Here is a 26892-nt window from a genome sequence, read left to right as displayed (position 1 = left end):
TCTGTCTCTGGTCATCTCTGTCTCTGGTCATCTCTGTCTGTCTCTGGTCATCTCTGTCTGTCTCTGGTCATCTCTGTCTCTGGTCATCTCTGTCTGTCTCTGGTCATCTCTGTCTGTCTCTGGTCATCTCTGTCTCTGGTCATCTCTGTCTCTGGTCATCTCTGTCTGTCTCTGGTCATCTCTGTCTGTCTGTGGTCATCTCTGTCTCTGGTCCTCTTTCCCTCGCTCTCTCTGGTCATCTGTCCGTCTCTGCCCTCCCGTCTCCGGGCCCGCCCTCTCCTGCCCGGGCCGGTGCTCAGAGGCCGCCCGGCGGAGCCCGCAGGCGATGCGCGTCGCTGGTGGCCCCCGCGGCCCTCGGGGCCCCGCTAAGATGCTGCTGCTGCTGGCCCTGGCCTGCGCCAGCCCGTTCCCGGAGGAGGCGCCGGGGCCGGGCGGGCCCGGCGGGCTCGGCGGGGTCCCCGGAGGGGCGCGGCCGCTCAACGTGGCGCTGGTCTTCTCGGGCCCGGCGTACGCGGCCGAGGCGGCGCGCCTGGGGCCCGCGGTGGCGGCGGCCGTGCGCAGCCCGGGCCTAGACGTGCGGCCCGTGGCGCTGGTGCTCAACGGCTCGGACCCGCGCAGCCTCGTGCTGCAGCTCTGCGACCTGCTGTCGGGGCTGCGCGTGCACGGCGTCGTCTTCGAGGACGACTCGCGCGCGCCCGCCGTCGCGCCCATCCTCGACTTCCTGTCGGCCCAGACCTCGCTGCCCATCGTGGCCGTGCACGGAGGCGCCGCGCTCGTGCTCACGCCCAAGGTGCGCGACCCGTGGGGGCGGGCGGGGCGGGGCCTGCCCGGGTGGGCGGGGTCTCTGCTGGCTGGGGGCGTGGCCATCGAGGGGGGGAAGCGGATAGGCCAGCCCCCTGGAGGGTGGCCGGGTTCATGCTTCGGTAGTGGGCGGGGCGGGGAGGAAGGGGTGTGGTCTCTAGGAGGAGCGGTGCCTTTTGGGAGCGTCACCTGTGAAGGTCAGAGCGGCCTCTCCCATTGACCTGTCACCATCATGTAGAGACCCAAGTCCCTGTAGGGGAAAGGACTAAGGAAGGGCGAGGCAAGGAAAAGGGTTGAATCTGGACAAGTGGCGGGGCCAGTCAGCATATAGCACGGATTAGGGACGAAAACTGGAGAGGATCTGGGTCAACCAGGGGAGGACTCACAAAAAGGTGAGTCTAGTTAGGAGCCAAGACCCAGTAAGGCAGGGTCAGGGGCAAAAAGAAGGAAGGACAGGGCATGGAGCGGGGTTCCAGCCCCTAGACAAGTCTAGACGTCTACGGGAAGAGAGAGGAAGGAGGAATCTCGAGGGAGGAGTCGTTAATGGAGAGCGGTAGAACTGGATCTCAAGGATGTGAATGTTAGGGATAGGCCAGTCAGTGAGGGCCAGGGCCAGGGAGGAGTGGGGCCTAAACTTGTGGAAAAAGGGTGGAGTCTGGAGCTGAAGGTGGTCTTGAGGTGTGGTTCAAGAAGGCTTATACTAAGCAGTGAGGTGGAGAACTCCAGAATCTGCAGAGCAGACCTGGAAAAATAAAGGCCTACTATAAGAGACAGGCCAGAACAATGAAATCCAGGAGCCTGCAGGTCTCCTCTGAGAGGCAAGGCTGGAGCAGGGCATGGAGTGGCATGAGAGGGTGCTACTTTACAGAAGGACAGAAGGGGCCAGCCTTAGTGGATTTCTGGTGGTGAAGGAAAGAAATGGAAATGGACAGAGCCTGGTCTGCAGGCTGAAATGGAGTAGGCCAAGAGATGTGGCCTGGGGATGGGCCCTATTAGAGGCTGCACGAGGATATGAGATGTGTTGGAGGTTGGAGCCACCAGGATAGATGGCACTCAAATCAGCCAGTTCTCTGCATTGAGGGCCGCTGGCTTTGTAACTGGATCACAAATGCATGTTGGGATTTGTAGTTCTGCTTAAAGCACTAAAGCATCCTGGGAAAGACTTCTGTCCAACTTTTCCTGTTCTCCTTGGCATGACTTTGTCCAGTGATTTTGCAGCAGATTTGTAGACCTGAGAGATGAACGTACTGTTTCCCGGCTTCCCACCATACATACGGCCTCTTTTTAATGTCTGAGAGACCTTGTATTCGGCTCAGTGTAACCTATTGCCTTCTGGGAAATGTAGTCCGTCCACTGTCCCAGAAAGGAAGAAAGCATGACCCTCCTATCTGTATCCCTTTGTATGCTGGGATGTGGAGCACACACTCCACCTGCTGAGAGATGAGGTCCTCTTAGGGTTCTCAGTGCATGCTGGGAAACCTCCCCAGGAGGACTGGCCCTATCCTCTGCACTCACTGGTAACTACACACACTGAAGGGAAAAGTTTTTTCTCTCTGCATTCATAACTCAGAGCCTTGTCCAGGGCTGAGTCTGTATCAGGAGTATCTTAGATTTACGGGTATGAGATTGTGGAGGAGAAAAGAACCACCACCACCCCACCTGCAGCCACTGCCTTGCAGTGCTTGCATTCTAATGAAGGAAACACACAAAGTGAGCCACAGAGAGCGAAATCTCTCCTGGAGGAAAATCGACAGGATGTCGGCAGAGGCTGAGGCTTCAGTAGATGGCAGCTAGAAGGCCTCCCTGAGTTGATTATCTCCGTGGTGCACCTGAGGAATGAGGAGTAAACCATCCAAGGAGGAGCTGGGGGCCCGGGGGGGGGGGGGTGAGCAGCAGCAGTAGCTGAGCTCTTGATGTCAGGTGCTTGATCTACTTGAGGAAGATAAAGCAGTGAGTGTGGCTAGAGCGGGGGAAGGGGGTTGATTGCTGGTAGCAGTGATGGTGTCAGAGAGGCCCCAGGGACCAGTTCATGCAGGGTTTCATGAACCGTGCTGAGGACTTTGGCTTGGGCTCCCAAGTAGAATCACTGGAAAGTTTTCAACTGGAAGAGATGTGATGCAATTAATATTTTGAAACGATCACTCTGGCTGCTGTTTGGAGAACAGACTGAAAGATGCAAAAGTAGAAACAGAGGAGTTGGAAAGCTAGAGGTGTCTAGGCAAAAGAGAAAATGATGTAATGGCTGGAGCAGTGTGTGTGTGTGTGTTGGAGGGGGGTCACGCCTGTCATCCCAGTAATTCAGGCAATGGAGATCGGGAGCATCTTGGTTCAAAGTCAGTCCAGGCAAGACCGTATCTCCAACAGTAGTCTAGGCACAGTGGTGTAGGCTTGTCATCCCAGCTACATGAGAAGCATAAATAGGAGGACTGAAGTCCATGTTGGCCCAGGCAAGAATGAGAGATCCTGTCTGAAAACTAAAAATACAAAGGACAGGTACATAATTCAAATGATAGAACACCTGATTCGCAAGTGTAAGACTGTGAGTTCAAATCTCAGTACTATCCAAGAAGAAATAAGTGGGCCAAGCACAAGCGGCTCACACTTACAGTCCTAGCTCCTCAGCAGGCTGTGCTCTGAGGATCTCAGTTCAGGAAATTCTCAATTCTGGGAGACTCTAACCTCCAACCAACCAACAGAAAATCAGAGGTGGTGCTGTGGTAGAGTGCTAGCCTTGATCAAAAAGCAGCTCAGGGGCAGTGCCCAAACCCCAGGATTGGCACAGAGTGGGGGGGGGAGATTGAGAGGGAGGAGCAAGGGAGGGAGAGAAAGAGTATTGACAGTAGCATCAGTGAGCACTCAACAACTGGATTAGGTTTGAACAAGACCTGAGAAGATGTGTAAGGGGCCTGGGTCTGGGCCCAAAGGAAACCATGGAGGAAGGTTTAAGGTGGAGAAAGGTTTAAGGTTGAGATTTGAACATCACTGTGAAAAGAGAAGGAAGACAGGAAACAGGTTTGAGTGAGCTAGGAGAGAGGGAGATGTGTGTTCAGAATTCTAGTTTTGAAGCCATGTGTTCATATTTGTAATCCAAGAACTCAAGAGGTAGAAGCAGATAAAAAATGTGTGCCTGGGGCCGGGAGTTTGGCCTAGTGGTTAAAGTGCTTGCCTAGCATGCACAAAGACCCGGGTTCGATTCCTTGGTACCACATACATAGACAAAAGCCGGAAATGGTGCTGAGGCTCAAGTGGTAGAGCTCTAGCCTTGAGAAAGTCCAAGAACAGTGCTCAGGCCCTGAGCTCAAGCCCAGGACTGGCAAAAAAAAAAAAAAATGTGTGTGTGTGTGTGTGTGTGTGTGTGTGTGATGAGGGGGGGGAGTAAGGTGATCATGAGCTCAAAACTATCCTAGGCAATGTAGTATGACTGTTTCTCAAAATAAGAAAATGAGGGCTGGGAGCATGGCCTGTGGTAGAATGCCTGCCCAGCATGCACAAAGCCCTGGGTTCAATTCCTCCATTCCCACAGACAGACAAAAAGCTGGAAGTGGTGTTGTGGCTCAAGTGACAGAGTACTAGCCTTGAGCCAAGGTACTCAAACACAGTGTCCACAGGACTGGCAAAAAAAATAAGTAAATGAATTAAAAAAATAAATAATAAAATAAAAACAAGAAGAGCCGAGCACAGTGGCTACTCAGGAGGTTGAGATCTGAGAATCTAGGTTCAAAACCAGGCTTTGATCCATGAGACTTCTCATCTCCAACTAACAAAAAGCCAGCACTGGAGGTGTGGCCTAAGTGGTGGAGCCCCACCCTGGAGGAAAATAAGCTAAGGAAGAGCATGAGCTCCTGAGGCCAAACAATAATAATAATAATAATAATAATAATAATAGTTTTTAAAATGCCAGAGTTCTTTCTGGGCCCTGTGCATCTACCGGCGGGCAGGAGAACCAGGTTCATGGGAGAATTTTTAGGAATGACCTAAGATCTAGCCTGTGCCCTTGTTGAGAGCCATTGACTCGCCCGCCCCCTCCACGCAGGAGAAGGGGTCCACCTTCCTGCAGCTCGGCTCCTCCACAGAGCAGCAGCTTCAAGTCATCTTCGAGGTGCTGGAGGAGTACGACTGGACGTCCTTCGTGGCGGTGACCACGCGCGCCCCGGGCCACCGGGCCTTCCTGTCCTACATCGAGGTGCTGACGGACGGCAGCCTGGTGGGCTGGGAGCACCGGGGCGCGCTGACGCTGGACCCCGGGGCGGGCGAGGCGGTGCTGGGCGCGCAGCTGCGCAGCGTCAGCGCGCAGATCCGGCTGCTCTTCTGCGCCCGGGAGGAGGCCGAGCCCGTGTTCCGGGCGGCGGCCGAGGCCGGCCTCACCGGGCCGGGCTACGTCTGGTTCATGGTGGGCCCCCAGCTGGCCGGAGGCGGGGGATCGGGGGCCCCCGGGGAGCCCCTTCTGCTGCCCGGAGGAGCCCCGCTGCCCGCGGGACTGTTCGCCGTGCGCTCGGCCGGCTGGAGGGATGACCTGGGCCGGCGCGTGGCCGCGGGGGTGGCCGTGGTGGCCAGAGGCGCCCAGGCCCTGCTGCGGGACTATGGCTTCCTGCCGGAGCTCGGCCACGACTGTCGGGCCCAGAATCGAACTCACCGCGGGGAGAGCCTGCACAGGTGAGCGGGCTGGGCGGCGAGGGGTGCGGGAGGGCTTCCCGGAGGCCAGGGCCCGCTCGGTGACAGGGATGGGGCTGCGTCTGTCCCGGGGTTCAGGAAGGTTATTTGTAAGCATCTGTCACATAGTGCGTTGCTGCATTGTTCATGATTTTAAGATGCATGATTGTTTTCTTTTCTTGCCAGACCTGTGGCTTGAACTCAGGGCCTGGGTGCTTGCTTGCTTGCTTGCTTGCTTCCTTTCCTTCTTCCTTTTCTTTTGGGGGGTCGGCTGGAGCTAGTCCTGAGGCTTGAGCCCAGCCTGAACACGGTTCCTAAGCTCCTTTTGCCTAAGACACTTGAGCTACAGTGCCACTTTCAGCTTTTTCTGTAATTTAATTGGACAGAAGAGTCTCACAGATTTTCCTGCCCAAGCTGGCTTCGAACCTCCAGAGTAGCTAGGAGGACAGGTGGGAGCCACTAACACCCAACATGGCACCCAGCTTTTTTTTTTTTTTTGGCCAGTCCTGGGGCTTGAACTCAGGGCAGGAGCACTGTCCTTGGGCTTTCCCAAGTCCAGAGCTCTACCACTTGAGGTACAGCACCATTTCCGGCTTTTTCTATTTTTGTGGCACTAAGGAATCGAACCTGGGTCTTCATGCAAGCTAGGCAAGCACTCTACCACTAGGCCAAACTCCCAGCCACAGCACCCAGTTTTTGATAGCCTCTGAGATTGGATAAAATACCCTACTTAGAGATTGGTGGCATGGGTCAACTGGTAGAGTGTCTAGCAAACTGGAAGCCCTGAGTTCAATTCCCAGTACTACCACTACTACTACTATTAATAATAATAAGAAGAATAACAACAGTAACAATAACAACAAAATGAGCCCTAGACTACTGCATTTAGTGGAAGACCCATTCATCCAGTGGCCTACCAAAGGCAAAAATATGTTCCTCTATCACGTAATGTAACATCGCAGAGGTCTAGGGATGAGCAGTCCAGATTAACAGGAGACAGACGCTTCATTCATTCAGGATCCACTGAGTTCCTCCAAGCTGGTCACTCTGCTATCTGTGCGGTCCAAGCTGGGTTGTGGGGATGATAGAATGGGCCCGCCTCTGGAGAGGGAGGAAGGAGAAAGGGGAGAGCAAGCAGTTTCCATTGAAATGAGGTTTAAGGGACAGGCCTTACATCCTATTGGTAGAACGTAATCGCATGGTGAGGAATGCTGTACTGCTTGGTTAAAACAACATCCATTCTGACTTGGTTGGATACTTGTTCTGATTGGCTAGACATCTGTGTCTGCCTGGCTAGACATTCATTCAGATTGGTTTGCGCCTGTGCTGTATTTGAGTACCACGTCTGCACTGTGGTATGGGTTCACTACAAGGAAGGCTGGGCAATGGAATGAAAAGGCCATCATGGGTCTGCCTTACATCATCCTGTGAGAAGAGAACTCGAGTTTGATGGGAAACAGCATCTCCATTGTAGAAAGCCTTGGGCAGAGGGAGAAAAAGGGGTTTGCTGACAGGGCAGTAGAAGGACAGGCCATGAATCCTGAAATGCACTTGGGAGGAGGTGATGGATGGGGAGGAGGCTGGAAGTGAGAATTGGGAAGCAGGATCCTAGAACAAGAGGGTGAGAAAAGAATGCATCCCTCAGTCAGAACCCTGAGCACTGCTGGGAACTAGCGCTCACACTGGGCTGCAGGAACAGAGGGATGAAAAAGAGCTTGGACTTTGCAAAGAACACCGGGGTCCTGAAGGGGCACAGATAGGGACAGGACTAATGAGAGCTGCAGGGTGAGGCCAGCAGAACAGTTAGGACCTGCCTTGTGGGAGCAGGGCACTGAGAATTCCGTCTAAGCTAGGGCATTGGGGGTTGCCAGAAGCAGAGTCTCATTTAACTTCCCTTGGGGGAAAGGGGGTTTATTGGAAAGATAAACATGCACAGAAACACAGACATCAGAAATTGGGCCAAGCCTGGGGCCAGTTACTTTCATCTCTTTCTGAGTCTGTCTTTCTTATTCAGCTTCCCTCCTCTCTTTCTCTCAAGCTTGCCTCCCTGGGAGACTGCTCAGGTCTTTGCCTAGAATAATAATAATAATTATTATTATTATTATTATTTCTTTTCCTTCTCCTTCTCCTCCTCCTCCTCCTTCTCCTCCTCCTCTTCTTCTTCCTCCTCCTCCATCTCTTCCTCTTCCTCCTCCAACTCCTTCTGTTCCTTCTCCTCCTCATCCTCCATTCTCCTTCTGTACCTAGGGATCAAACCTAGGAACTCTTACTTGAGTCATACCTATTTGTTTGTATTTTGTTCCTCTTTGACTGCCCCAGCTGGTCCAGAACTCACCACCCTCCTGCCTCAGCCTGCCAGACAGCTAGGATTACAGCTGTGTGCCACAATGCCAGCTTTATCCAGAATTTCTTCTCTCTCTCTCTCTCTCCCTTCCTCCCTCCCTCCCTCCCTCTCTCTCTCTCTCTCTCCCTCCCTCCCTTCCTCCTTCCCTCCCTCCCTCTCTCTCTTTCCCACCCTCCCTCCCTCTCTCCCTCTCTCTCTCTCTCTCTCTTTCTCCCTCTCTTCCTCTCCACCTCCCCTCCCTCCTTCCCTCCCTCCCTCCCCTCCTCTTTGCCAGTCCTAGAGTTGAATTCAGGGCCTCAGCACTATCCTTGAGCACTTTTTGCTCAAGGTTAGCACTCTGCCAATTGAGCCCCAGCACCACTTCTGGCTTTTTTGTGTGTGTATATGGTACCAAGGAATCAAACCCAGGGCTTTGTGCATGCTAGGCAAGCACTCTACCACTAGGCCACGCTCCCCAGCCCCTATCCAGAATTTATTTATTTATTTATTTATTTATTTATTTTGTCAGTCATGGGGCTTGAACTCTGGGCCTAGGTGCTGTCCCTGAGAGCTTCAGCTCAAGGTTACCACTTTATCCCTGGAGCCACAGTGCCACTTCTAGTTTTTTAAAGGTTAATTGGAGTCTCACGGTGTTTGGTGCCCAGGCTGGCTTTGAACCACGATCCTCAGATCTCAGCCTCCTGAGTAGATAGGATTACAGGTGTGAGCCACCATGCCCAGCTCCTATCCAGAATTTCTATTGCCTCATAATTTTAACTCTTCCTAGCCACCAGGTGGTCTTATAATAAAATGTTATTCCAAGAAAAGAAATTGTCTTCCAATCAGCCTCCCGAACCAAGCTATGCAAGTCAGGGGCTAAACTATGCAATCATGTGGTTTCTAGCAGGTGAAATCTCAAATGAGACCTGAGGATGACTTGTTTGTCCAGCCACTGCTGCTGCCCTATCTTCCTCCTCCTCCTCCTCCTCCTCCTCCTCCTCCTCCTCCTCCTTCTTCTTCTTCTTCTTTTTCTTGTCAGTCCTGGGACTTGAACTCTGAGCCTGGGAGCTGTCTCTGAGCTCTTTTATTGAGAATCTATGTACAAGCACAGCTTCAGTCAGAAATCCAATAAATTTTCTTATCTCATGAAGCCTAACAATCAAATTGGGCATGAATAGGAAAGAAAATACCAGCAGGTGCTAACTTTGGAGGAAAAAAAAAATAAAGCACAGAGGAGTAACAAGAGAGACAGGCAGGCCAATGGAGGAGTTCAGGAAAGGCCTTTCATTAGGATGTTTTTTGTTTTGTTTTGTTTTGTCAGTTGTGGGACTTGAACTCTGGGCCTGGGCCCTGTCCCTGAGTTTTTCAGCTCAAGGCTACCGTCCTACTCCTTGAGCCACAGCACCACTTCCAGTTTTCTGGTGGTTAATTGGAGATAAAAGTCTCATGGATTTTAGTGCCCAGGATGGCTTTGAACCATGATCCTCAGATCTCAGCCTCCTGAGTAGCTAGGATTACAGGTGTGAGCCACTGTGCCCGGCTCTGGATTTTTTTTTTAACTGTATGTTTTTGTTTTTGTCTTCTTTATTTTTGGTACTGGGAATCAAACCTAGGACATTGCACTTGCTAGGCGAGTGCTTTGCCACTGAGCTACATCCCAGCCCAGGAAAGGCCTTTCTAAGCAGATAAAATTTAGAGGTTAAGCCAGGTGCTGGTGGCTACTCAGGAGGCTGAGATCTAAGGATTGCAGTTCAAAGCCAGCCCAGGCACAAAAATCCCTGATATTCTTATCTCCAATTAACCACCAGAAAACCAGAAGTGGTACTGTGGCTCAAGTGGTAGAGTGATAGCATTGAGTTGAAGGGATCAAAGACAGCTCCCAGGCCTCAACTTCAAGCCCCACAACCAACAAAAAAAAATTTAGAAGTTAAAAAATATGGCCTAGGAATGTGGTTTAGTGGCAGACTAGCATGCATGAAGCTTTGGGTTTAATTCCTCAGTTCCACATAAAACAGAAAAAAGCTGAAAGTGGAGCTGTGGCTCCAGTGGTAGAGCACTAGCCTTGAATAACAGAACCTCAATGACAGTGCCCCTTCCCTGAGTTCAAGCCCTAAGACTGGCAAAAAAAAAAAAAAAAAGCCAGGAACCATGCATGGTTCCATGCAGGCCTGTCATCCTAGCTATTCAGAAGGCTGAGGTCTGAGGACTGCATTTGAAGTCTGGGAAGGAATCTGTGAGACTCTTCAGTGAACCAGCAAAACAGACTGGCTTTGGGCAAATGAAGAAAGCCAAAAGACAGCACCCAGGCCCTGCATTCATGCACCAGTACATACACACACACACACACACACACACACACACACAGAGTCATAAAGGATAGTCAATCCTTGGAAGTGAAAAGAAAGGAACTAGCTGAGAGTCCCCAGTCCAGAGGCCACACACCCTGCCTTCCTTCTGGGCAGGTACTTTATGAACATCACCTGGGACAACCGGGATTATTCCTTCAATGAGGATGGCTTCCTGGTGAACCCCTCGCTGGTGGTCATCTCCCTCACCAGAGACAGGACATGGGAGGTGGTGAGTCCAGCCCAGATGTAGACGCCTGGACTTCTGGGTCCCACAGGGAAGGCCACAGGTCCTGGACTTTCGGAGAGGAGGGCTGGGGTCTGGACTCCTGGAGCTGAGGGAAAAGGGCTGGGGTCCGAGTGGGGAGGGCAGGGAGGCCAGGACACCCTGGAATGGCGACACTCTCTCTTGGCCCAGGTGGGTAGCTGGGAGCAGCAGACTCTCCGTCTCAAGTACCCGCTGTGGTCCCGCTACGGCCGCTTCCTGCAGCCCGTGGACGACACGCAGCACCTCACTGTGGCCACGCTGGAGGAGAGGCCATTTGTTATCGTGGAACCTGCCGATCCCATCAGTGGCACTTGCATCAGAGACTCGGTCCCCTGCCGGAGCCAGCTCAACCGAACCCATAGGTGAGAACCTGCTCCCGGCCAGCACCCAGCAGCCTCGGCCCCGCCCACCTAGCCCTGACTCCGCCCAGTGGCCATGACCTCACGCACAAACCATGGCCACGCCTACCCGCAGTGGCTCCGCCCAGGCGTCTTGGTCACGCCCACCGGGTGCTGGCTCCGCCCAGCGTAGAGACACAGTTTGGTCCTCGGATTCCCCAGAAAGCGCTAACCATGGCGGCCTGCCCCTTGCCCTCCCCCTCAGCCCTCCCCCGGACGCCCCCCGCCCGGAGAAGCGCTGCTGCAAGGGCTTCTGCATCGACATTCTCAAGAGGCTGGCGCACACCATCGGCTTCAGCTACGACCTGTACCTGGTCACCAATGGCAAGCACGGCAAGAAGATCGATGGGGTCTGGAACGGCATGATCGGGGAGGTGAGGGGCCTTGCACCTGGGGGAGGGGGCTCTTGGAGGAGGAAGGACTGGGCCAAAAAGAGAGTCCCGGAGCCCAACGGGCTGTGGCCGAATAGGGGGTTTGGGGGGGAAGGGAGGGAGGGGCTAGAGTGAAACCTTATAAAGAGGCGTGGCTAAGATGATTGCATTGGTTGTAGGGGCGGAGCTAGGGGGAGGGCGACTTGGAGGCAGGGCTAGGAAGGGTGATGTATGAAGGGGACAGCTAGGAGAGGAGGCCAAACCAGGAGGTGGAAACCCTAGGGTTAACCCCAACCCATGAAACAGGCAAAAGCCGGGCACGATGACTCACGCCTGTCATCCTAGGTATTCAGGAGGCTGAGATTTGATGATGAGGTTCAAAGCCAGCCCGGACATGGAAGTCCATGAGACCTCTTATCTCCAATTAACCATTAGAAAACCAGAGGTGGGGCCGTGGCTCAAGGGGTAGGTAGGGTAGCTGATGAGCTCAGGGATAGCACCCAGGCCCAGAGTTCAAGTCCTGGGACAAAAAAAAAAAAAAAACTGGGGCAAGCAGCAGGTGCCGGCAAGAAGACATTTTCCTATTCTAGTTCCACACCCCTGTTTTCTCCTTGCTGCCTTCCTTGCCTTCCCCCACCCCCCTCCTCACGTACCTTCCACATCTCCTCACCCCTCCCTCCCTCTGCCTCTGGTCTCCTCCTGGGCCTGTCATTGTCCCCGGTGAGTATCTGCTTGGGCCGTTTCCCTGGCCCACTCCTTACCCCCACCTCAGGTGTTCTACCAGCGTGCAGACATGGCCATCGGCTCGCTCACCATCAACGAGGAGCGCTCTGAGATCGTGGACTTCTCCGTGCCCTTCGTGGAGACGGGCATTAGCGTCATGGTGGCACGCAGCAATGGCACAGTGTCCCCTTCAGCCTTCCTGGGTGAGCAGGGACAGGGTGCCATACCTGGACCAGGGTGGAGCAACTGTCCCCAGCTGTGCAGGCCCTGGACTCCCGGGAGGCAGAGCTGGCCTGGGGACAGAGTGGGCATGACAGAGGGCCTGGAGCAGTGGCCAGGGGAGGGAGAGACTCCGGTGTGGGGCTCAGGAAACATTTCATAGTTGATACCGGACTGTAATTCCCTTCTTTCAGAGTTCCCTGCCCGCAGTTAGTATGTCAGACAGACCATGGGGAAGCAGGGAGGGAACAGACCAGGATGGGGACAGACCTGGACAACCCCCCCCCATGTCTGTGGGGAGGCCTCCAATCCTTTGCTTGCCTGACCAGTGAGCACACCTCACTCCCTTTGATCCCAGAGCCCTACAGTCCCGCCGTGTGGGTAATGATGTTCGTTATGTGCCTCACCGTGGTCGCTGTCACCGTCTTCATCTTCGAGTACCTCAGTCCCGTGGGCTACAACCGCAGCCTGGCCACGGGCAAGCGTAAGTCCCCTCTCTTTTCTGCCTTTTAAGGCCGTCTGCACATGGAACTACATTTCCCAGCAGGCCCTGAGGACAGCCCTGTGGCCTCTGGAGCCTCCAGAGCCTCAGAGGCTACTGGGAATTGTAGTTCTGTGTGCTCCACTACCATCTTTCATGGATTTCTCTTGGGGTCTTCATCATGGTCCCCCGTAGGCCCTGGAGGCTCAACCTTCACCATTGGGAAATCCATATGGCTGCTCTGGGCCCTGGTGTTCAATAACTCGGTGCCCGTGGAGAACCCCCGGGGGACCACCAGCAAAATCATGGTGCTGGTGTGGGCCTTCTTTGCCGTCATCTTCCTCGCCAGCTACACAGCCAACCTCGCCGCCTTCATGATCCAGGAGGAGTACGTGGACACGGTGTCCGGGCTCAGTGACCGCAAGGTGTGTGGAGGGGGCAGGGAAAGGACCTGTGGCACTGACAGAGGGGAAAACTCTTGGGTGGAGGAAGGGAGTCTCTTCCCTAGAACGGAAAGTTCGGGGGTCGCGAGTTTGGCCTAGTGGTAGAGTGCTTGCCCAGCACGCACGAAGACCTGGGTTCGATTCCTCGGTACCACATACATTGAAAAGCCAGAAGTGGTGCTGTGGCTCAAGTGGTAGAGCTCTAGCCTTAAGAAAACCCAAGGACAGTGCTCAGGCCCTGAGTTCCAGCCCCAGGACTGGCAAAAAAAAAAAAAAAGAATGGAAGGTTTGGGAAGAAATGGGTCCCTTTTCACAATGAAGTATTTCCTGAGGGGGAAATATTTTAGATCCATGTGCCTCTCCCACAGTAATGGAGGACTGGTCTTTGAAACGTCAACCCATGGCAGATCCAGGAAAATTGTGAAGTACTGGAAGAGCAAAGGAATTGAAAACCAAGACATACAAAAGTCAACCCTAAATTTTTATTAGATTCAACAGATAAAACGCTTCCATTCAGGCTGGGAGCGTGGTCTAGTGGCTTGCCTGGTGTGCATGAAGCCCTGGGTTCCATTCCTTGGTACCACATACACAGAAAAAAAGCTGGAAGTGGTGTTGTGGCTCAAGTGGTAGAGCGCTAGCCTGGAAAAGCCCAAGGACAGTGCTCAGGCCCTGAGCTCAAGCCCAGGACTGGCAACGAAAGGAAAAGAGAGAGAGAGAGGAAGGGAGGAGGGAGGGAGGGAAGGAGGGAAAGACTTTGTACTCCAATTGCTCTGAACACTCAGTCTCTGGATTTCTGACTCCTCGCAGTCTCAGCCGATCCATTTGCCTGTGTGTTTGGGGGGGGCGGTGGGGAGGGCTGGGGGGGCTGAGGCGGGGCTTCTCTAGCAGCTGCCCATTGTGCCCCAGTTCCAGAGGCCGCAGGAGCAATACCCACCGCTCAAGTTTGGGACGGTTCCCAATGGGTCCACGGAGAAGAACATTCGAAGCAACTACCCCGACATGCATAGCTACATGGTGCGCTACAACCAGCCCCGCGTGGAGGAGGCGCTCACGCAGCTCAAGGCAGGGTCAGCGCAGGCCCGGGCCGGGCGGGCGGGGCACTGCGCATGCGCAGAGGCGGGGCGGGCACGGGGTGCGGTGGGGTGGGGGGCCCAGGTCGTCCCGGGGCCGGTCAGCTGGGGCTGGGATCCGGAAGGAGCTCTGCTCAGTCTTCAGGCTGTGATAGGTACCACGTGCTTGGCATTTTCCAGAGTGCCTGTGCCAACTTGCATTCTCCTCCATGGTGCAAGAGAGTTCCATTTGTTCTATGTCCTTGCCAAGACTTGGTCTCGTTCCCATTGTCTTTTTAATTTACTATAGTGTTTATTATGTATCAAGTTCTGTTCTAAGCTCCTTTTCATTCATGATTAGTGTGCTGGGCTTTTCTTTCCCTTCTGGAGGCTGAAGTTTTGCATAACTGGCTCTCCCCTTTGCAGGGAGGTGACTTGTCTCGCTTGTCTCTTCAGATTGCCTTCTCTGGATGTGTGAATTGGTGTCCCAAATATCCTCCCTCCTTTTCAGTGGTACTGGGATTTGAACCTAGGGCCATATGCCCGGCTGGGCAGGCACTCCACCACTTGAACCACATCCCCAGACTGTTTTTGCTTTAGTCATTTTTCACAGAGGGTCTCTCTCTCTCCCTCTCTCTCTCTTCTTTGTCTTTCTTCTCTCTCTTCTCTCTCCTCTCTCTCTCTCTGCCAGTCCTGGGCTTGAGCTCAGGGCCTGAGCACTGTCCTTGGACTTTCTCAAGGCTAGAGCTCTACCACTTGAGCCTCAGCACCACTTCTGGCTTTTTTCTATGTATGTGGTACCAAGGAATTGAATGAATGCTCTAGGCAAGCACTCTACCACTAGGCCAAACTCCCAGCCCCAGGGTCGCTCTTTTATTTATTTAGCCAGTCCTGACACTTGAACTCAGGTCCTAGGCACTGTCCCTGAGCGTCTTTTGCTCAAGGCTAGCACTCTACCACTTAAGTCACAGCACCACTTCTTTTTGGTTTCTTTGGTACTAGGGAATCAAACCTAGGGCTTCATGTGTGCTAGGCAAACACTCTACCTCAAAGCTACATTCCCAGGCCCAGGGGTCACTTACTTTGTTGGGGCCAGCTTAAACCATGATTCTCCCAATCTTCACCTCTAGACTGGCCAATATTATAGACACCTGGCTCCAGATATCCTCTTTTTATAAGAACGGCATTCATATTGGATTTGGGCCCACACTCTGATCTCATTTCAACCTGAATGTCTCTATAGGGGCCGCCCTCCAAACCAGGTCATATCCTGAGGTACTGGACACTAGCTTTCTTGTATATGAATTTTGGGAGGGGATTCAGTTCAACCCATAGCATTTCATAATCATCTTAGGTGAATATTATTAGAAATGGAAATAAAAGCAAGCTTCCCACAGTGCTAGGTTACCAGACTGGGACTTGAACCCTGGCTGTATGACCCTGGGGGTCAGGCTCCAGGCTGTATTACCTCCTGAGCACAGTGGGAAACTCAAAATCTTCCCTTGTCCTCCTCCCAGAAGCACAAAGAACACCCTGACGCTCCTCATTGTCACCTTTTGCTTTGATTTTTCCACTCCTGCTGAAATCCTTTTTCTCCATTACTCTCCCTTTTTTACATTTTTTCCTCCTAATTTTTACTTCTATTTTTACCAGTTATCCATCCACATAGTTTGGAGAATAAAAATATAAGATTTTTTTTGTCTTTTTTTTTTTGCTAATCTTGGGGCTTGGACTCAGGGCCTGAGCACTGTCCTTGGGCTTTCTCAAGGCTAGAGCTCTACCACTTGAGCCACAGCACCACTTCCAGTATGTGGTACAGAGAAATCAAACCCAGGTCTTCATGCATGCTAGCCAAGCACTCTACCACTAGGCCACACTCCCAGCCCAATTTTTTTTTTTTTTGACAGTCCTGGGCTTGAGCTCAGGGCCTGAGCACTGTCCTTGGACTTTCTCAAGGCTAGAGCTCTACCACTTGAGCCTCAGCACCACTTCTGGCTTTTTTCTATATATGTGGTACCGAGGAATCGAACCTGGGTCTTCGTGCATGCTAGGCAAGCACTTTAACCACTAGGCCAAACTCCCGGCCCCCAGCCCAATTTTTTTTATTTGGTTAGTTGTGGGGCTTAGACTCTCTGTGGCTTCAGCTCAAGGCTACCGCTCTACCCCCAGAGCCACAATGCCATTTCCAGTTTTCTGGTGATTAAGTGGAGATAAGAGTCTCACAGTCTTTAGTGCCCAGGCTGGCTTTGAACCAAAATCCTCAGATCTCAGCCTCCTGAGTAGCTAAGATTACAGGTGTGAGCCACTGTGCCCAGCTAATGTAAGATTTTTTTTTCCTATTAATCCAACACAATAACTTGTCCTGTAATCCCAACTACTTAGGAAGCTGTTTGAGTCTAATCTGGACAGAAAAGTTTCCAAGACCCCCCCCCTCTCAATCTATAGCTGGGCCTGCTTGATGACACACCTGTCCTACTAGCTCTAATGGGAAGCTTAGTTATTAAGAGGAAAAAAAAATAATGGAAACTAGGTGCAGTGATACACATGTAAAGGTCTGTCATTCAAGAGGTGGGTGGCGCTGATTGTTCAAACCTGTAATGCTAGCTGCTAAGGAGACTGAGATCGGAAGATCAGGGTTTGGAGCCAACTTGGGCAGAAATACAATTCCCCATGAGACTCTTCGCTGTAATTAACTGCTCAAAAACTGGAAGTAGAGCTATGGCTCAAAGTGGTAGAACAGTAGCCTTGAGCAGAAAATTCTCAGAGACAGTGCCCAAGCCTTGAGTTCAAGCCCCACAACCGATAAAATAAAAAGAGGCAGGTAGATTATGATTTTTGTTGTTGTTGTTGATCAAATGGGGCTTGAACTCAGGGCTTGGGCTCTGTCCCTGAGCTTTTTAGCTAAAGGCTAGCACTCTACCACTTTGAGCCACAGTGTCACTTTTGGTTTTCTGGTAGTTAATTGAAGTGTTTCACTGACTTAGCTGAGCACAGTGGTTCACACCTATAATCCTAGCTACTCCAGAGTCTGAGATCTGAGGATCTCAGTTCAAAGCCAGCCTGGGCACTAAAGTCTATGAGACTCTTATCTCTAATTAACCACTAAAAAACCGGAAATGGGGCTGTGACTCAATGGGGAAGTCAGTAGCCTTCAGCTGAAGAGCTCATGGACAATGCCCAGGCCCAGAATTCAAGTTCCATGACTGCCAAAAAAAAAAAAATGAGTTTTGCTGACTTTCCTGCCTGGGCTGGCTTTGAACTGCAATCCTCAGATCTTAGCCTCCGAACTAGCTAGGATTACTTGCGTGAGCCACTGGTGCCGGGCTGTATCATGAACTGAAAGCCATCCAGGTTCTGTAGGGAGAACCTGCCTCAAAAATAAAAGCTGGGCCAAGAGTGTAGCCTCACAGTAGAGTGCTTGCCTCGAATGCAAGAAACCCTAGGTTCAATTCCTCGATACCACATACACAGAAAAAGGCGGAAGTGGTGCTGTGGCTCCAGTGGTAGAGCGCTAGCCTTGAGCAAAAAGTGTCCTTGGACCGTGCCCAGCCCCCAGGACTGGCAGACGAAAAAAAAAAAAAAAAAAAAACGCTGGGCAGTGGTAGCTCATGCCTATAATCCTAACTATTTAGGAGGCTCAAATCTGAGAATCCCAGTGTCCTGCCAGCCTGGGGCAGGAAAGTCATTGATACTTTTTATACTTTTTCTCCAATTACCACCAGAAAGCCATTAGTGGAGTTATGGCTTAAGAGGTAGAATGCTATCCTTGAGTAACAAAGCTCAAGGACAGTGCTTAGGGCCCGGAGTTTAAGCCCTAGGACTAGGTCCAAAAAAGAAGGAAGGAAGGAAGGAAGGAAGGAAGGAAGAAAGGAAGGAAGGAAGGAAGGAAGGAAGGAAGGAAGGAAGGAAAGAAAGAAAGAAAGAAAGAAAGAAAGAAAGAAAGAGGGCCGGGAGTTTGGCCTAGTGGTTAAAGTGCTTGCCTATCATGCATGAAGACCCGGGTTCGATTCCTCGGTACCACATACATAGATAAAAGCCAGAAGTGGTGCTGAGGCTCAAGTGGTAGAGCTCTAGCCTTGAGAAAGTCCAAGGACAGTGCTCAGGCCCTGAGCTCAAGCCCAGGACTGGCAAAAAAAAAAAAAAAAAAAAGAAAGAGAAAGTTTATGTTCCTCTACTCTCACAGAAGAATCTGATTTACCTTGTTGATTGCATCATTTTCTATTTATCTCTGCATGTCTAAGTACCATGTTTATGAGGCTACCATTTCATTTTTCAATTTTGGGCATTTTCCATCCACTATTCACTATGGAACGCACATCTCCTTCTCCTATTTAAATTAGTCCTGTCTTCCACATTGTGATTCGCACCGGATGAATATTCAATCTGTACATGTTGTGACTGTGAAAACGCTTGAAACGCGCTCTCTCCCAGCTGTCCTAAGTAGTGAACCATGATTACTTTTCTCTCCCAACCAACTCTTTGTTTTTCCTAGAGTTAATAATTATCCCTTTTTTTTCTATCAGTTGCTTTGTGGCTTTCTTTGTGCTTCACTAATTCAAGCCCCAATTCTCTTATAACTGGACTCTCTTCTTATATTCAGAAGTCAGAAATGCTTCACTTATTTTATCTACTGGGAAAGAAGTTTCACTCTTGTCTACCAGCTGTGCTCCACTGTGTTGTATGGCCTCCATCTTAAAGCCACCTTTCACCTTCCTTCTGGTTCAGAATCTGTTGTGTCGGGGCCGGGAGTTTTGCCTAGTGGTAGAGTGCTTGCCTAGCATGCACGAAGACCTGGGTTCAATTCCTCGGTACCTCACATACATAGCAAAAAGCCGGAAGTGGTGCTGAGGCTCAAGTGGTAGAGCTCTAGCCTTGAGAAAGCCCAAGGACAGTGCTCAAGCCCTGAGCCCAAGCCCAGGACTGGCGGAAAAAAAAAAAAAAAAAGAATCTGTTGTGTCATAATTTCTTTTTTTTTTTTTTTTTGCCAGTCCTGGGCTTGGGCTCAGGGCCTGAGCACTGTCCTTGGACTTTCTCAAGGCTAGAGCTCTACCACTTGAGCCTCAGCACCACTTCTGGCTTTTTTTCTATGTATGTGGTACCGAGGAATCGAACCCGGGTCTTCGTGCATGCTAGGCAAGCACTTTAACCACTAGGCCAAACTCCCGGCCCCTGTGTCATAATTTCTTATTTCTGGGTTTTGCTCTCTTGTTCTTTTATGCTTCTAGACAAAGGGCACAGAGGAAGAGTGTGTGTGTGTGTGTGTGTGTGTGTGTGTGTGTGTGTCTTGTTGATTGCATCATTTTCCTCTTTATCTCTGCAAATCCTTTCTTCTGTCTTCATACATTTGGACAGTCTAGCTGGGTATAGAATTCTGATGCAAGGCTCATTTGCCTTCAGAGTTGGCAGATAGTGCCTCATTGTGCTCCTGTGGCTCTCTATAAGATCTAAGCCAGGCACGAGTGGCTCATGCCTCTAATCCTACCTACTCAGGAGGCTGGGATCTGAGCTATCTGAGGATCCAAATTTGAAGCTAGATTGGCAGGAAACTCCTTGAGACTCTTATCTCCAATAAACTACTCAAAAAAGCTGGAAGTGGCACTGTGGTTCAAGTGGTAGAGCATTCACTTGAGCAAAGAAACTTAGGTACAGAGCCCAGGCCCCAAGTTGGGGCCCCAAAACTGAAAAGAAAATAATCCAAGATAATTTGGGTCCCTAAGACTTCATGTATAACCTATTCTCTCTTTTCTTTATCCTTTGTGTGTAGACATTTATTACCCACATACCTTGATCTAGTTTGCACTGCTAGGCCTTTTCATCATAGCTTTCTGCTCTGTCAGAGTCCATGAGACTCTAATCTTCCATTAACCAGCAAAAAGCAGGAGGTGGAGCTGTGGCTTAAGTGGTAGAGTTCAAGTTTCAGTACCAGCACAAAAATAAATAAAAAGGATTATAGGCACAAGCCACCAGCATCCAGCACTGAAGGTGGCTTTTAAACAGATACTGAAAAGAAGTGCAGGAGGTGAAGGGATGAGCCAAGAAGCTATATGGGAAAAGAATGTTCCAGAAAAAAAGAAGATCCAGTGCCATGGACCTAAGACAGGATCAAGGCAGTGTTCATATGAAGATAGAAGTTCCCATTGTGCTGTAGCACAGGAGTGGGGTCTGGTGAGGAGAAGGGCTTAGGAAATGAGGACACAGGGGAAAGAAGGGGTACAGAGGTGTTCCGGTGACACCTCAAATCCTTCTGCCTGAGGAAGGAACCAGGGAAGGGTGGTGAGCTGAGAGGGGACACATGTTGGCTCAAATGCGAACTCTCTATGCCAAGTGCAGTAGCACACGCCTTTAACCTGAGCCCTGGGGAGGGTGAGTCAGGAGAATGAGTTTGAATCCAGCCTGAGCTGCCTAATGAGATCTTGGCTCAGAAAGAAACAGTGTAGCTCGACAATGGTGACTCATGCCTGAGGTCCTAGCTACTCAGGAGGCTGAGATCTGAGGATCTCGGTTTGGAGCCAACCTGGGCACTGAGAGAGATTTATGTCTTCAGTTAATCACCAGAAAACTGGAAGTAGCGCTCAAAGTGGTAGAACCCTAACCTTGAGCTGAAGAGCTTAGGGACAATGACCAGGCCAAGTTCAAGCTGATAGAAACCTAGAGAGGGAGGGAGGAGGGAGAGGAAGAGAGGGGGAGATAGTGATATCCAAGAACCAGTGACCCAGGCCTGTAATTTTAGCTACTCAGGAGGCTGAGATATGAGGATAGCAATTCAGAGCCAGCCCAGGCACAAAAGTCTGTGAGACTCTTATCTACAATTAATCACCTGAAAACGGGAAGTAGTGCTGTAAGAGACAGAGATAGATAGAGAAATATATCCAGGTACCAGTGACCCATGCCTATAATCTTAGCTACTTGGTGTTTTTTGTTTTGTTTTTGGCAGTCTTGGGACCTGAACACTGGGCCTGAGCACTTCAACTCAAGGCCCTATCCCTTGAGCCACAGAGCTACTTCCTGTTTTCTAGTGGTTAATTAAAGATAATAGTCTCACATTCTTTAGTGCTAGGGCTGGCTTTGAACCTCAATCCTCAGATCTCAGCCTCTTGAATAGCTAGGATTATAGGCGAGAACCGCCGCACCTGGCAACTTGAACTACTTGGGAGGCTGAGATCTAAGGATCTGAAGATCTGAGGATCTGAGGATCTGGGCAGGAAAATCCATGAGACTCTCCTCTCCAGTTAACCCCCCCCCCCCCCCGAAAAAGCTGGACGTGGACCTGTGGCTTACGTGATAGAAATTAGCCTTGAGAAAAGAAGCTCAGGAACAGAGGCTGGGCCCTGGGTTCCAGCCCCAGGACTTACAAAAGAGGAAAACAGCACAGGCTGCTTAAGCGCAGCCGCCTTCTGAAAGTCCCTCAGCTCTCTCTCCATGGAAGCCACGACTGGCTTGTGGCTTTCTATAAAATGTTGGTGAGGTCCCTTCCCTCCCTCCTTGGGGCCTGCATGTGTCCGAGAAGATCCTCTTTTTCCTTTTGCTGGGCTCCTCTTTCCCAAGCTGGGTCCCTCCTGAGCATCTCCACTTGATTCTAGAAACTCCAAACTCTTTCCACTGAAAGGAGCAGAGCTGTTCACCCTTCACCCCCCCCCCCAAGGCTTTTTCCTAAACAAAGAGAAACCTAGGGAGAAATTACAGTGTGCCTGTGGGGCAGAAGTGCCCTCAGGCAATGGTGGAATTTTTTTTGCTGCCTAATTTATACCCCAGAGGTCAGCTGGGATCTACCTGTCTGGTTGATTCTGTAGAAAAGCAAGTGAAACCCCAACTCAGGGGCTACGATCACCCTTCTTAGCTAAATCCCAACCTTCATCACACCCCCAGATCTGCTCCAGCTTCAGTCACTCCATGTAGGAATCTGAACAGAGGTGTCCAGAAGTACGAAGTACTTCCTAATTTGGGGTGTGTGTGTGTGTGTGTGTGTGTGTGTGTGTGTGCGCACACGCCCGTGCGCGCATGTGCACACATACTGAATCTGGGCCCTGTACCCTTGACCTTTTCTGCTCAAGGCTGGTGCTATACCACTTGAGCTACTTACTATTTATTAACTGGTGATGAGTCTTCTAGACTCATGGCTCACTTCGAACCTCTATCATCAGAGCTTACCTTCCTGAGTAACTAGGACAGGTGTGAACCACTAGCCTCTGGATCTCCATCCTTTGTATGTGTAAGTGTGTTGGATATTTTGAGATAGGGTCTTTCTACCTAGAGTGCACGTGCTTCTCTCTCTCTCTCTCTCTCTCTCTCTCTCTCTCTCTCTCTCTCTCTCTCTCTCTCTCTCTCTCTCTCTCTCTCTCTCTCTTCCCCTCCCTCCCTCCCTTACCAGGGCTTGTACTCAAGGCTAGCACTCTACCCCTTGAGCCACAGCACCAGTTCCGGCTTTTTCTGCGTATGTGATACTGACAAATCGAACCCAGGGCTTCGTGCATGCTAGGCAAGCACTCTACCATTATGCCAGGCTCCCAGCCCCCTGCTTCTCATTTTGTTTCACATAATAGCTAGGGAACTGTGTGAAGCACCTCCCACCCCAGCTTTTTCCATGGAGATGGAGTCTCTCAGCCTTTTCTGCCCAAACTGTCCTGCATCTAGTACCCTCCCAATCTCTGCCTCCCATACAGCTAGGCTGGCAAATGTAGACCACTGGACCCAGGTATTGCTTAAGAATGGAGTGGAGCTGGGTACAGTGGCTCACACCTGTAACCCTAGCTACTCAGGAGGCTGAGCTATGAGGATCAAGGTTCAAAGCCAGCCCCAGCACCAAAGATGGTGAGATTCTTATCTCTAACTAACCACTAGAAAGCTGGAAGTAGAGCTTGACTCAAGGGGTAGGGTGGTAGCCTTGAGCTGAAAAGCTCAGGAACAGTGCCCAGGCCCAGAGTTCAAGCCCCACAACCCACAAAAAAAAAGAAAAAAGAAAATGGAGGAAAGGTCCTCAGGTGTATGCTGGAGGCTGGTCTCGATCCTCAGGCACCATCTCACCTTTATGAAAACTGGGGCCATGAAACGGGTTGCACAGACTTTGAAAGGGAGGTACAAAGAAGGGCAGTGACCTAGGATCTGTAGCCGGTGGCAGGCCAGCAGGCAGGCAGTGAGGAGGGAGGCCGCCGTGGGGGAGAGAAGGAGGGCGTCGAAGGAGACTCACCAAGCCCATCCCGCTACCCCCCCCCCTCAGAAAGCTGGACGCCTTCATCTATGACGCTGCGGTGCTCAACTACATGGCCCGGAAAGATGAAGGCTGCAAGCTGGTCACCATCGGCTCCGGCAAGGTGTTCGCCACCACGGGCTACGGCATCGCCCTGCACAAGGGCTCCCGCTGGAAGCGGCCCATCGACCTGGCCCTGCTGCAGTTCCTGGGGGACGGTGCGCCTGCCGGGACCGGGAGGGGGGGCCTTAGGGGACTGGGATGGAGGTGGGGGTGTCCTGGACCCCAGGTCACCTCACACGGGCTCGCCGACCCCTCCCCCAGATGAGATTGAGATGCTGGAGCGGCTGTGGCTGTCGGGGATCTGCCACAACGACAAGATCGAGGTGATGAGCAGCAAGCTGGACATCGACAACATGGCGGGCGTGTTCTACATGCTGCTGGTGGCCATGGGGCTGTCCCTGCTGGTGTTCGCCTGGGAGCACCTGGTCTACTGGAGACTGAGGCACTGCCTGGGGCCCACGCACCGCATGGACTTCCTGCTGGCCTTCTCCAGGGTACGGGGCGCGGGGACCGGGGGAGGGGCGGGCGCGGGGACGGGGAGGGGCGCGGGGGGGGGGGGGGCGAGAGGAACAGGGGAGGGGCGCGGGGACCTGGGAAGGGGCGCGGGGGGCGAGGGGACCGAGGAAGGGGCGCGGGGGGGGCGAGGGGACCCACGGAGGGGCGCACGGGGCGAGGGGACCCCGGGAGGGGCGCGGGGGGAGGCGAGGGGACCCGGGGAAGGGTGCGGGGGGGGGCGAGGGGACCCGGGCAGGGGTACTGGGGCGAGGGGACCCGGGGAGAGGCTCGGGGAGCCGGGGGACCCAGGGAGGGGCGCGGGGGGGGCGAGGGGACCCGGGGAGGAGCGCAGGGGGGGGCGAGGGGACCGGGGGAGGGGCGCAGGGGGGGCGAGGGGACCCGGAGAGGGGCGCGGGGGGCGAGGGGGGCCCGGGGAGGGGCGCAGGGGGAGCGAGAGGACCCCGGGAGGGGCGCGGGGGGCGAAGGGAGCCGGGGAAGGGCGCACGGGGCCAGGGGAGCCGCGGAGGGGCCCCGGGGGACGGATAGGCAGGGAACGGTGAAGATGGACGTCCCGGAGGCCCCTCGGGTCAGGCGGGCACCCCGCGATCGCCGCTCCTCTGCCGGCCCGCAGGGAATGTACAGCTGCTGCAGCGCCGAGGCCGCCCCGCCGCCCGCCAAGCCCCCGCCGCCGCCGCAGCCGCTGCCCAGCCCCGCGTACCCCCCGGCCCGGCCGCCGCCCGGCCCCGCGCCCTTCGTGCCCCGCGAACGCGCCGCGGTGGACCGGTGGCGCCGGGCCAAGGGCGCGGGACCGGGCGGTGGCGCGGGCCTGGCCGACGGCTTCCACCGTTACTACGGCCCCATCGAGCCTCAGGGCCTGGGCCTGGGCCTGGGCGAGGCCCGCGCGGCGCCCCGGGGAGCGGCGGGCCGCCCCATGTCGCCCCCGGCCGCGCAGCCCCCGCAGAAGCCGCCGCCCTCTTACTTCGCCATCGTGCGTGACAAGGAGCCGGCCGAGCCCCCGCCGGGCGCCTTCCCCGGCTTCCCGTCCCCGCCCGCGCCCCCCGCCGCCCCCGCCGGGCCGCCGCTCTGCCGCCTGGCCTACGAGGACGAGAGCCCGCCGGCGCCCGCGCGCTGGCCGCGCTCCGACCCCGAGAGCCAGCCGCTGCTGGGGCCCGGCAAGGCGGCGGGGGGCGCGGGCGCCGCGGGCGGGGCCGCCCCGGCCGCGCCGCCCCCGTGCCGCGCCGCGCCGCCCCCCTGCCCGTACCTGGACCTCGAGCCGTCGCCGTCGGACTCGGAGGACTCGGAGAGCTTGGGCGGCGCCTCCCTGGGCGGCCTGGAGCCCTGGTGGTTCGCCGACTTCCCCTACCCGTACGCCGAGCGCCTCGGGCCGCCGCCCGGCCGCTACTGGTCGGTGGACAAGCTCGGGGGCTGGCGGGCGGGCAGCTGGGACTACCTGCCCCCGCGCGCCGGGCCCGCCGCCTGGCACTGCCGCCACTGCGCCAGCCTGGAGCTGCTGCCGCCGCCGCGCCATCTCAGCTGCTCCCACGACGGCCTGGACGGCGGCTGGTGGGCGCCGCCGCCCCCGCCCTGGGCAGCCGGGCCCCCGCCCCGGCGTCGAGCCCGCTGCGGATGTCCGCGTCCGCACCCGCACCGCCCGCGGGCCTCGCACCGGGCGCCCGCCGCCGCCGCGCCCCACCACCACCGCCACCGCCGCGCGGCCGGGGGCTGGGACCTCCCGCCGCCCGCGCCCACCTCGCGGTCGCTCGAGGACCTCAGCTCGTGTCCCCGGGCCGCCCCGGCGCGCAGGCTCACCGGGCCCTCCCGCCACGCGCGCCGGTGTCCGCACGCCGCCGCCGCCGCCGCCGCCGCCGCGCACTGGGGGCCGCCGCTGGCCGCCGCGCCGCCCCACCGGAGACACCGGGGAGGGGACCTGGGCACCCGCAGGGGCTCAGCGCACTTCTCCAGCCTCGAGTCCGAGGTATGACGCGGCCCCCACCCGGGGGCTCCCACCGCCCCCTCGGTCAGCGCAGGCCACGGCCCGAGGGGGCGCGCACAGCGCGCAACGGACAGGACCCACGCTGGGTGGGTAAGGAAAACACGGGACTGGCCTGGACCCCGCCCGGAGCAGCCTCCTGCGCCCCCTCGCATTGGGGCAACCACGAGCCAGAGGGGATTTGGTGGCCCAAATCTCCCCCAGCCCGAGAGCGGGGCCGGGGAGGGGGGGACGGGGGTCTAGGAGCCCACGCGAATTTTTATAAAACCCGATAAGGGCTTTTTAACGTCACCAGATGGGCGGGAGGTGTGGGGGTCACGCCACGCCCACGCCACTCCCCCACTCCCGGGGCCGTGGCCCCCACATCACTGTGCAGCTCCCCGGCCCCGGCCACGCCTCCGGGAAGCCCGTTTTTAATCTTTCATCCATCGGGACTCAAAACTGTGAGACACATTCGCCAAACTGTGACCCCAGACCTTGGCCCCGCCACACAGAAACCCCTGACTTGACCCCAGACTGTGACTTCCGACACCTAAAATGGTCATCCGACCCCAGACTGTGCCCCGACCTGACCAGACTGTGCCCCTTAATGTCAACCGTGACCCCCCCCTTTTCCTCTATCGATGGTTCTTCCCTCCTTTGACCTAGGACCTGTCCCCTACTGAAGCCCTGCCTCCCCCTGACCCACCATTACTCCAACTTCTCTTCAGCCAACCCCACCTCCCTATCACCAAGGTATCATCAACCAAATCCTCTCCAAAGCCATCCCTTATTTATGACCCTTCAATAATGACCCAGCAGACCCCCCCCCAAAAAAAATAAGAGCCTCCTCCTCCCAGATCTCCAGCCGGGTCTGGGGCTGGGATGGGGACGGGAGGGTCTGGGAACCCACACTTAACCCATTCCCCGCTCCCACATTGCAGTGTTTGGAATAAACCATGTTTTTATGCCTCCTCAGTCCAAGCCTGAACTCTGAACTCCGTGTCTATCTCTTAGCTCCCCCCTCAACATCTCTGGAGGAAGCAGAAACTGAGAAATGTCCCAGATTCTGATGGGAAGTGGAGGGGACAGGGGGAGAAAGACCAAGGA

At 54.3% G+C, this 26892-nt stretch overlaps 1 protein-coding gene across 2 annotated transcripts; it reads left to right on the top strand.

Moving 5' to 3' along the window:
- Positions 1-325: 325 nt before the first annotated feature.
- Grin2d (glutamate ionotropic receptor NMDA type subunit 2D) lies at positions 326-26760 on the top strand. Of its 2 annotated transcripts, none has more exons than XM_090322322.1 (12): positions 326-790; positions 4835-5454; positions 10237-10351; positions 10538-10749; positions 10991-11159; positions 11929-12082; positions 12457-12582; positions 12775-13004; positions 13929-14089; positions 23286-23473; positions 23580-23812; positions 24445-26760. In XM_090322322.1, exons 1-12 carry the CDS (start codon positions 326-328, stop codon positions 25792-25794), a joined length of 4023 nt encoding a protein of 1340 aa, XP_090178448.1. In that variant the 3' UTR covers positions 25795-26760. The 2 variants fall into 2 exon arrangements, with proteins under 2 accessions (XP_090178448.1, XP_090178447.1); XM_090322321.1 differs by having other exon boundaries at positions 10952-11159.
- The last annotated feature ends 132 nt before the right edge of the window (positions 26761-26892 follow it).

The sequence above is a fragment of the Megascapheus bottae genome, chromosome 31, assembly GCF_031878675.1.
Source record: "Megascapheus bottae isolate mThoBot1 chromosome 31, mThoBot2.hap1, whole genome shotgun sequence".
NCBI classification, from domain to species: domain Eukaryota; kingdom Metazoa; phylum Chordata; class Mammalia; order Rodentia; family Geomyidae; genus Megascapheus; species Megascapheus bottae.
Note: the sequence above shows the minus strand (reverse complement) of the source record. Positions and strands in the feature narration are given on the sequence as shown.